General features: G+C 35.3%; 1 protein-coding gene across 1 annotated transcript in view; it reads right to left on the bottom strand.

Moving 5' to 3' along the window:
- Positions 1–9,380, bottom strand: part of LOC128867756 (uncharacterized) — a 90,194-nt gene extending 80,814 nt beyond the window's left edge. Inside the window, exon 1 of the mRNA XM_054109226.1 lies at positions 4,968–9,380. Within this exon, the coding sequence (XP_053965201.1) occupies positions 4,968–5,341 (374 nt within the window). The 5' untranslated portion in view covers positions 5,342–9,380. The remainder of the gene's footprint in view (positions 1–4,967) is intronic.
- Positions 9,381–10,474: the final 1,094 nt, after the last annotated feature.

Genomic DNA, 10,474 nt, shown 5'->3' on the forward strand with positions numbered 1-10,474 from the left:
CCTTAAATGATATACAATAGCAGGAGTAAAGAGCAACCAGAACAAGCAGTCATGGGGTGCATCGTTAGACAGCCAAACATGCAGCCACACGAGCGCAACGGCGGCGCAAATTGGTCAATGCTGGCATGGTTTGTTCACGTTCCGAACAATAATTAGAATATCATAAAGCTAATACTAACCACTAAGCGCATACGTTGCGTATGAGTAACATTTCACGCACATACGAGGTACACGAGGTGGTGCAGCACGGCGTATGAGTTTTGCAAAATTGCCAGTTTGCCTTATTGTTGTAATGCTCGCAATATCTTACTTATTTTGCTTGTTCATGAACGCCGATGTTATTGTATCGTGGAGCTGTTAATGGGATTATTACTGTATGCACGCGCGCGTGCAGAGTGCGTGTATGTGTTTGTTTGCGCAATAAACAGCAACGATTTATTTGACAGCCAAACGCACACAACCTACCCCGGCACAAGGCATCGTTAAACAAAATTTTATGGCAAAATATGCAAATTTCGCTGACATAAGAACAGCTGGCGAGGATGATCTCACACATATGCATTCACATATATATGTATATGTATGTGTATGGGATGAAGGCACGTTATAAAACAATAAATTTGTTTACACATTTTAAAAAATTTTTTTCGTCAACTCACCATCAAAATTATGCTTCTTCAAGGCTGTAAACTTTCCATATCTCTAATAAAATTAAAAATCCGAAGGGGCTCAATCACATAGAAAATCTGTGAGGGGATTCTAAGAGAGCTGTACATATTGCCAAACCGAGTAACAATCAACAACTTTGGGAAGTTTTTAAAAGTGTGTGCCTGAAGATTCCGAAGCAGCGATGTAAGCAATTGGTGGACTCAATGCACCGCCGTTGTGCCGCCGTAATAAAAAATGGGAAATTCAACTAAATACTAGTTACAACTTTGTATCTGCAAACTTTGCCAATGCAGTTTTTCTTTAGTTTTTGGATAAACTTGGTCAGAATGCATTATTTATATGAGCACTGCCATTTCAATGTTAAACTAGAATTTCTATTTTTTGTTATAAAACTTTTTTGTTTTTCGTTATAGAATTTCAATTTGTGTTCAGTTATAATAAATAATAGAACAGTAATTCAAAACAATAATAAAAACTTTGTAATCAGATCGAAGATTTTGAAAAAATTTAATATGTTTTTGGTAATGCTATTTTCGTGTTCGCAATTGTACGTACACTGGCGTGCATAACTAAATGGATAAACATTTTTTATATGTCTAAATTGATTGTTGAATTTATTTTTTTTGAATATTTCCTTTTGACAAATAATATTCATAATTTAACCAAAACCACATAAATCCTACTTTCAAATTTTATACAAAACTTTTTCGCAGACGGTGTTGCGAATATTCTTGTAGAATAAATTAATTTATATACGAAAAGAAAGTGCAAAATACAGGCATTAAACAGATTTTGGTTGGTCAACCCGAAGTTAACCGCTCAAGATTTACACTTTTTACTACTATTTCATGAGCCATACCCAAAAAAAAATTTTTAAATTTAAAATAAAAGGTTTAAAATTTACATGCACAATTTTGGAAATTTTGCATGGGGTTTGAAAACTCGATTTATACGATTTGGTCAAAAGATGAGCATTATTAAAACAATAAAATAATATTACATAAAATTTTAAATTCTAACCCGAAAACCATTGTAATATTAAAACAAAATCACTATGCATGCACTTCTCTACTCGCCAGTGTGCACACAGATATTCTATAGTACGTTTGATACATTCCATAAACAAATATGTATATGTGTTGTTGCGCGACTAAATATGTGTGTATGTGTGTATGTATACGTATGCGTATGCTTATATGTCGATACCACTAGCTCCCGCTATATTATCGTTGTTGCTCTAGATGGCACTTTATCGCTCTCTTTATTGCTTTTGAACACACATGTATGTGTATGGATACACACACACTCACGTTATAAAAATTTAAGCTCAACACCAAAAATATAGCGAGCACCTCGAGTATTCCGCATTATCTTAACTCCCTTTCATCCCAAACTTTTTATTGTAATGCCTTTCTTTTCGCTTGTAAATGACATTATCGAATCGGCATTAAGCTGCCTATGGTGCTAAACTCATGTGAATTATTTGCTTTTAATGTATCTATTGTCAGATTAAGTAGAATGTTGATTGGGGCTTTGCTATGCGCAAATTATGCAACCTAGCCATAAGAAGAAGAGGAAGAAAAAGAAGAAATAAAGGCGCATTCTAATATCCTCGAGGTTTAATTCTACAAAGATAGAAGATGGCAAATAAAATACTATAAATTGCCAGTAAGTGACAGCTGACGCGGAAATGAAATTAGCTTCACGTCAAACTTAAAAAGACATCGAATGTTTGCATATAAAATATCAGTAGCGGTTAAACTGAAAAGATTTACAGCTCTTATTGCACTAAATTTGGACGAACTTTCGCTAAATTTTCTCACCCTGTTGAATGATTATAATCGAATTTACATTTTTATCAATTTCTACATATATATATATATATATATATATATATATAGGTATATGTACGTAAGCCCCTTTGGGTGTTAGGTCGAGCTCCTCCTCCTATTTGTGCTGTGCGTGTTGATATTGTTCCACACATGGAGGGCAGATATCCCGAGACTAATTCCATCTCAACAGAGTGTATCTTTCCTGGCTTCCATTAAACCAATTTTAAAATCAATGATCAAAAACAATAACAATTGTATTAGCGAATTACTTCTAAATGACACATTCAACGAAGAAGCTAATTGATTTTTAGTTATTGTAAAATCTAACGATGCGGAATTCGAGATTTCATTAAATGCGCGAAGAGTTAAAGCAAAAGATGCATTGGTCTCGAAATTCGATTTAAATTCTTCGTAAGATTCTCGCCGGAATAAGAAAATTAATGCATTGCAAAAGAAGTTAAAAAAAAGGAAACGATAGACTCGACCTTCTGCACTCAAGCGACTTAATCCAAGTAATAACGAGCGGCAGATATAAGAGGGAAATGGGAAATGGCTATTCTTGTGATAGGCAATTGGTGAGATGTTCAAATAAATGAAGCATATTCCAACCTAGATTGAAAAAACTCGGTTATTGCAACGTGTAAGGATTTGAGAAGTTTGAGCTATTGCATCTAGCAAAACTCAAGATCCAGTATGGTTTTGACATAATATTATTGATATGACTTGAGAGTGAAAAATTAGATTCAAAATGCATTAAATAACTGCAGCACAGAGACTAATTTACGAGTTTTTCCACATTTTTTTGGCTTTTAATTTTAGTAATATTTTGTGTATGAAATATAGTTCACTGAGCTGTGAAAACCATATCAATCCAATTTTCTAACTCTATGCAAATTTAAAAGAGATTTCAATTTTTGCTTATCTGCATTTCAAACTTTTTGGCCAGGATTCAAATCAATCTTGGATATTTAACTTAGAGTATGTTCAGTTTTGATCTAATAAGGTGAATGCTTCAAATTATTGAAAATTTTCGGTGATACTTGATACTTATCATCGCCCTATGTTCCTTGTAGGAATAATAATTAATCTTGCCTTAAATTCATTAACAAATTTTTCAATGCATATGGTGAGAAGAGATTCGTAGAAAAAAGTCCATTATTTTTGTTCGTATGCATTGTCTATTCAAAAGTATACCCAGTTTGTGTGGCAAAAGTTCGATTGAAATTTACGGATTGCTTAAAAAACTTAATATTTAGCGAAATGTTTTTCCAAACATTTGAAGTGACAGACAGAACAAAAGTGGTCGGCCTCGCGTTGTTTTGAACCAGTGCAGCCATACCAGCCGTTCGAGGAAGAATTCGCAGAAATCCCCTTAGAAAGCAGAAAATCATGTCCAGGCAAATTAATGTACTGACAAGATCCATGTCAAGACTAATTAGAGATGATCTCCACTTGAAACCCTTCCGTCACTCATCTGGCCATTTTTTGACGAGTCGCTTGAAGAAAATTAGGCTCGAGAGATGCAAGCAGATTCTTCGGTAACTCGCAGTCAACGGCCATGGAATATTCTTTTCACAGATTAGAAAATGTTCATTGTTGAAGAAGTTTTTAATAAGCAAAACGACGAAATCTATATTAAAACTTGTAAAGACGCAAAAAATGTTGTTCCAAGTGTTCAGCGTGCCCACCGCTAGCCGTGGTTACAGCGTTACATCTCTTCATTTCTGTGAAAAACGGGTTAGGACCGGGGCAAAAGTGTACCAGGAGGATGTCTTAAAATACGTGATAAAGCAGTTGAGTAATACTCTTTTCATTGGAGCGCGTTGGCTTTTCCAGCAAGATTCCGCTCCAGCTCATAGAGCAGAATCTACCCAGCAGGGGTTATGAGACAATATTCCTGGATTCATAGCCGCAGAAGATTGACGGTCTTGAAGTTCAGATCTGAATCCATTGGACTAAAGTTTGTGGTAAGAATTGGAGAACATGACCTGTTAAAGACCTCACAGAAATTTGGAGAGTATTAAATAATCTTTGGTTCGAGCAGCGACGTCAACATCCATGGGAACTGTGCGTGCTGCAATAGCTGAATGGCCTAATCGTTTCAAATGAAAATTAATTTTTTTTTAATATTTACATGATTAAATAAAACTACGTTCATTAAAAAAGTATTATAACTTCATGGCAGGACTAAGTAAGTATGCATACCGCAATATGACATTTAAGTTTGTCAGGTGGCAACCTTTATCTAATATATTTTTAAAACCATTCATTTGATACCTTTTTTGCTACATTTTATTTTATTGTTAATTAATTAAGCAGTAAATCTCTGTCGCTCATTTATAGCCACACGTACATATTTATGTATGCTTATACGAATATATGATAACAAAATCAGTAAATATTTATGTTCATATGTGCTTATGCACCGCATTACAAAAATCTCTGAAAAATATTTTATATACTCACAGAATATCCAAAGGCAATTTCACCGAACAATCACGCAATGATGATTGATGTTGCCGTTGTTGTTGGTTTTGTTGGCTTTGTTGTTGTTGATGATGCGACTGATGGTTTTCCTGTTGATATAATGAATGCGACGTATGATGCAAATATTGTGGCTGTTGTTGGTATTGATACTGGTTTTGTTGTGACTGCTGTTGAGGCTGCTGCTGATAATGATTGTATTGATGACGTTGTTGTGTACTGTGATATTGTTGTTGTGGATGTTGTAGGAGATGTTGTTGGGCTTGCTGATATTCATCCGTATCATTGTTATTGTTGTTATTGTTACTATTGTTATTAGTGGCGCCACTGCTTGCGCGTCTTTTAGCGGCGGTCATCAGTAGAACGGAGAGTTGGGCGCAACTTTTGGTGGGGGAGAAAAGTATAAAATGGTGAAATTTTAATCTCTGCTGCTGAAAGCGAGTGGAATTGGAGCAAAGCAACAGCCGGGACGGGTTAAAACTTTTTCGTTCAAAAATTAATTATAAAGTTTCGGGCGATGAGAAGAGAGGACCTTTTTGTTCTTCTCGCACTTTTAGTTCGAATTAAACGATGTGCGGAGATTACACTATTAAATGACACTTAGTAGATATTTTACCGTTTATAAATATATTCGTGCCTTCCAGAGCTTTCGTGTTAATGCACGCTTTATTTAGTTTTAATATCTAAAGGGTAGAATCGGGATTAGGCATTCATTTGAATTTGGTAGTCTTTAATTTGTAGAGACATTCGCCTGTTTACCATTATTCAATAGGGCTTTTATTTTCTAATTAAGCTTTAGAGTTTTGTAGTTTTCTCGCATTTTTCTCTGCTGAATATAATTCAGTTGCTTTTTTTGGGTCATTAGTTTAATTTATTTTCGCATTTTTTCTCCTTAAATTTTTTTATTTTATTTATACGACTTTCACGCTCAATATTTATTTAAGCTGCCTTCGTCTCTTGTGAGCTTTTTATTTTTTATAGCCTGAAAATTATGCTACTTACGTCTAAGCCCTAGCTTAAAAATTTGGGCTACTTTGTTTTGAAAGTTTTGTTATTTTACAAATTTAATTTTCAAATGGCATTCTTTTCAAACTTCAAACTTAGCAGGTAAGAGCTTTTAAGCTCTATGCAGTCCTTAACTTTTTCAGCTTTCAAGCTCTTATTTTTTTGGAACGGCATTCAGTTTGCTTACTTCATTTTAGTCTGCCATATTCCCAAGCTTGCAAAGCTTAAATTGCTTGGGCTATTTTTAGTTGTTTAAATATCAGCTTTCTTGGTACGCTGGTTATGATAATTAAGATTAAGGCTTTTTATATTCCAAAGGAGCTGCATATTCATAATCATACTTAGCTCACATACCAACTGTCGGATAGCAAAGGCGTCGAAGCTTTTTAAAGATCTTATTAAAGCGGCTTAGTGAGCTTTTTTTAATTTTTTGGTGTTGCTGAGTTAAAATACCCGATCGAACAAGTTTAAAGCTCGAATATTGTTGAAAAGAGCTGGCGTCAAGTTTTGTATAAATTTTATTTCTTTGTTTTCAAACCTTGTTTTCAACTTTATTTAACCTTATTTTTAACTGCATTTCCGAATTTTGAGCTCCAATACTTTTTGGAATTGCTTCACTTGTAAACGAGCTGCTTTATTGCTCTAACCGATTATTTTTGGCAGCATACACATAAAAGCTTTCCCAATAGAGTTACTATATTTCCGTCTATTGTTACACATTTCATTGGCATTTTAATTTCGTAAACATATCAATTCAACCCAAGTGCTCTGCATTAACTTTTTGTACTCGCAGCCAAAAGTCCTTTACTGAATTTCAATTTTTCGAAGTACAGAGAAAACTTCCAAAATCCACTGGCTGATATTTATATGAAAGCTTTCTTTAGGCGTCTTGCCTCTTGTTATTGCTAAACTTTGCACGTCACCTATCATAGTTGGCATTGTTTAGTTGCACCAGCGACGAGCGAGTTACTTTTACATATAGAAAATTGTTATTATTTTTCGAAATAATGTTGCAACATCACTTTTAGTTGTTATTGTCGTGGTTATTGCTGTTAAGCGCTTCGCCGATTGAATGGCATCACTCTACACCGGAACTTAAGTGGCCATTTAATTTCCGTCAACTATTTCCGCCTTGCAGCAAATTGCATTAATGGCAGCAACAGTCACAGCCACAACCAACAATGAAAATTTGCTGTTGAATAGAAGAGCCGCGAACGCTTTTACTGATAACATGAGCTTAACGCCGCACACTTATGTACACACTGGCACACACACGCGCAAACAATCGTAATCTCACTTACACGCACTTGACTAATAAACGCGTATTTATATATATGTGCGTGTGTATGTGTGTCTATTGGTGTTGGATGCGCTGAATGCAGTATGTGGAGCCCGAGATTTTTCTGCTTTGTCTTCGCAAATATCTTTGTTATTGGCGCAGCTGCTTTGAGTTACATATATTGTTGTTATTGTTGCGCGCTTTGCGCAATCAACTACTTAGTTGCTCTCCACTTGACGGCAATGGCGGTAATTTTGCTTAGCTCTTGCCCCCTTGCTAGTCTTGCTGCCTTGGCTGTGCGCTAAGGTTAATTGTTGTTTTTGTAGTTACTTTTGCAATTGTTGTTGTTATTGCTGTTATTATACTTGTTGTAATGTATGTTATTGAAGTCGTTGTAGCGGATAATTAGATTTAGCGCGCTTCCTTGTTTTCCTTCAAAGCGCCGACTGGCTTAGCGGCTACATGCAGGTACTACATACACGAGTATGTTTGAATGTATGCGTATTGCTTTGCAAACTCTAAGTTGGGCATACACACACAAAAATCACTTGCTTTCGCTCAACTCTACAGCAGTTCAGCTCCACAACTCTTCAGTTGAGTAAGCATAGGAAGCGTCTGAGTGGAAAATCTATGTTTGTTGTATTGTGCTGCTCGTTCAGCTAAAGCGTTGATGTAATTGCTCGATATGCCATTGTGTATTTGCTGTTTTTGATTTTTGTTAATGTTGCTGGCGTTGCCTTTGTCAATGTGACTCCTAATAACTGCGCATGCCACAATAGTTGCTATTCGTATAACAGTTGTTGCCACTACTTCCCTTTTTCCTGCGCTATTATGAAGTTCTTTCTAGTTTTCCGCCACCGCTGCTTCCTCTTTTGCTATCTCTGCTACTTTTTTGCTTCCTTTTATTACTTCAGTCACTTTGCCGCTGCTGCTGCTGTTGCTGTTGCTACAGTTATGCCATACTCATGCATCTTCTTGTTGTTGCTGCCGCCTTTGTTAATTATGACATGGTTTCGCGCTTTATTTGCGGGACTCCTCGTCGATTTATGGCGTTGGTGCCACGGCTGTTTTAGTGCTGCTCCTTCTCATAAGTGGTTGTGGTGACAATACTTGCTCTCACTTTCGTGTCGTTGTTGTTGTTTTTATCACTTTTCCCTATTATACCTTCTGAAAGTCGCTGCAAGATTTCCGCTCTAGCGCTTCCCATTTATGTTGTCACCCTCCTCTTTTTTGTTGTATTTGCTGTTGCCGTTGTTGCAGTAGATACTTTGCCACAACTGCTTGTTGCAGCTATTGTTACTTTTATTAATACTACTGATACCTTCTTTCTCGCTCTAACGCTGTAAGTCCGTGTCATTTGAATTCAATTAGAATTTGTTTGCTTTTTCGCTGATGTGAATGCTTTTGTTTCCTTTTAAATTATTCTAATAGCGTTTGTTGTTTTTGTTGTACATTATTATGCGCTGCAGCAGAGGAATAATTTTTTATTTGATTGTAGGTATGTAAATGACATGGATTGTGTGAATGTGTGTGTTAAGGTGTTTGACTTAATAGAAATGGTTGCTGTCGTTGTTGTTGCTTTTGCAGTTGATTGCAGCTATTGGTGTTCCTTTTTTGTACTTTGCCGTAAAGTAATATTATTTTTTTTACTCCTGCTATTATAGTTTGCCGTCAAAGTAATGTTATATTTTTTTTTTCTTTTACCTTTTTCCCCCCTTGCAATAGCGCTCTTTTGTGTGCTATTGCTGATATGTATGTATGTATTATAATTGTTCACTACTGTTCGAGTCGAAATTTAAATTCGCACATTAAGTTATAAAAAAATTCAATTTGTTTTTTGGTGTTTTATTTTATTTTATTTTATTTTTTATTTTTGTTCGCCTGTTAACCTATTTTCCGCATATTGTGGCACCGTCGATATGTTTTGTTGTATTTTTCCCCGCCTTTGTTGTTTTTCAGCTTATAATTTCAATTGGTCGGGTTGCAGTTCAATTAGTTGCGAGTTCACATAATTCGCTGAAAGTTTAAAGCAAAAGAAAAATATTAAAAGCCACTAATAGAAATTATTTCATTAGCAGGAAATCGAGTATGAAATCAGTTTACAAAAACATTAAGGGGAAAGTTATTCAAACTTTTTTTCAAATTAATTTAATCTTTTATATTTATAAATGCATTTTTTTCAAGCGTGAGAGTAAATTGTGAGACCAACGGGAAAAATAGACGTAATTACGGGTTTTTAAATGATCGTTGCTTTAGGTCGAATTTCTATACCAGCTCGACTTTTAAATGGAACGTGCCATTTTTCCTTAGATAAATGATTTTCTAATAACAGCTATCATTTTGGAATGGATTGCGCTATCGAGAGATGATTAACGATTTTTTATGGCCGGCATTGGATGGTATTGATATGGACAACGTTTATTTTCAATGCAACGAAACTTTTGATCTTTTACCGGAAAAGTTTCGGGACCGTGTTATCGCTCGAAGAGGTGATCACAATTGGCCAACGAGATCTTGTGGTTTAACACCTTCTGACTTTTCTCTTTGGGGCCACGTGAAAGAGAAGGGCTACGCCGTTCAAAACCTCAAAGATGGAATTCGTGAGGCTATTGAGAGCATAGGGCAACCACTTTGCAATTCGGTTATGGAAAATTTCATGAAAAGGTTATTGTCCTGTAAGCGTGGTCGTGGTGGTCATTTTTCTGATGTTCTTTCTACTATTAACGGCACAACTTCCTCTTTAAAATGAAACAAACATCCGATCATTTATATTAAAAATATCATTTTTCTTTGAATATCAAAGTGCCACCTCTTATTGGAAAACCCTATATTTATTATTCTTAACCAATAAATACAACGTTATGACTAACTAAGCAGACTACATTTAAATTACCTAGAATTAATGGTTTAACATGAAGTGAACACGGCTCTTGGGAATTAGGAATATTAATCCATCTAAAGTTCGACTTGAAGACGCATTCAATTGCAATAGGATTTGATTGTACTAATTCAAAAGATGTCTACATGCCGAAAACTGTGAACTGTGAATATAAGCGTGTTCTGCTCACTAGCACTGGTCTGCTAACAGGATCTCCTAAAATATTAAGGTCCTCATCTCATTTGAAATGGTGTTTTTGGGTGCTTCTTTAAATGCATGTAAAACGGAAACAAAAAAGTTTTTTATTTTTATTTCCATTTTTTATTT

Source organism: Anastrepha ludens, chromosome 6, assembly GCF_028408465.1.
Source record: "Anastrepha ludens isolate Willacy chromosome 6, idAnaLude1.1, whole genome shotgun sequence".
NCBI classification, from domain to species: Eukaryota; Metazoa; Arthropoda; class Insecta; order Diptera; family Tephritidae; genus Anastrepha; species Anastrepha ludens.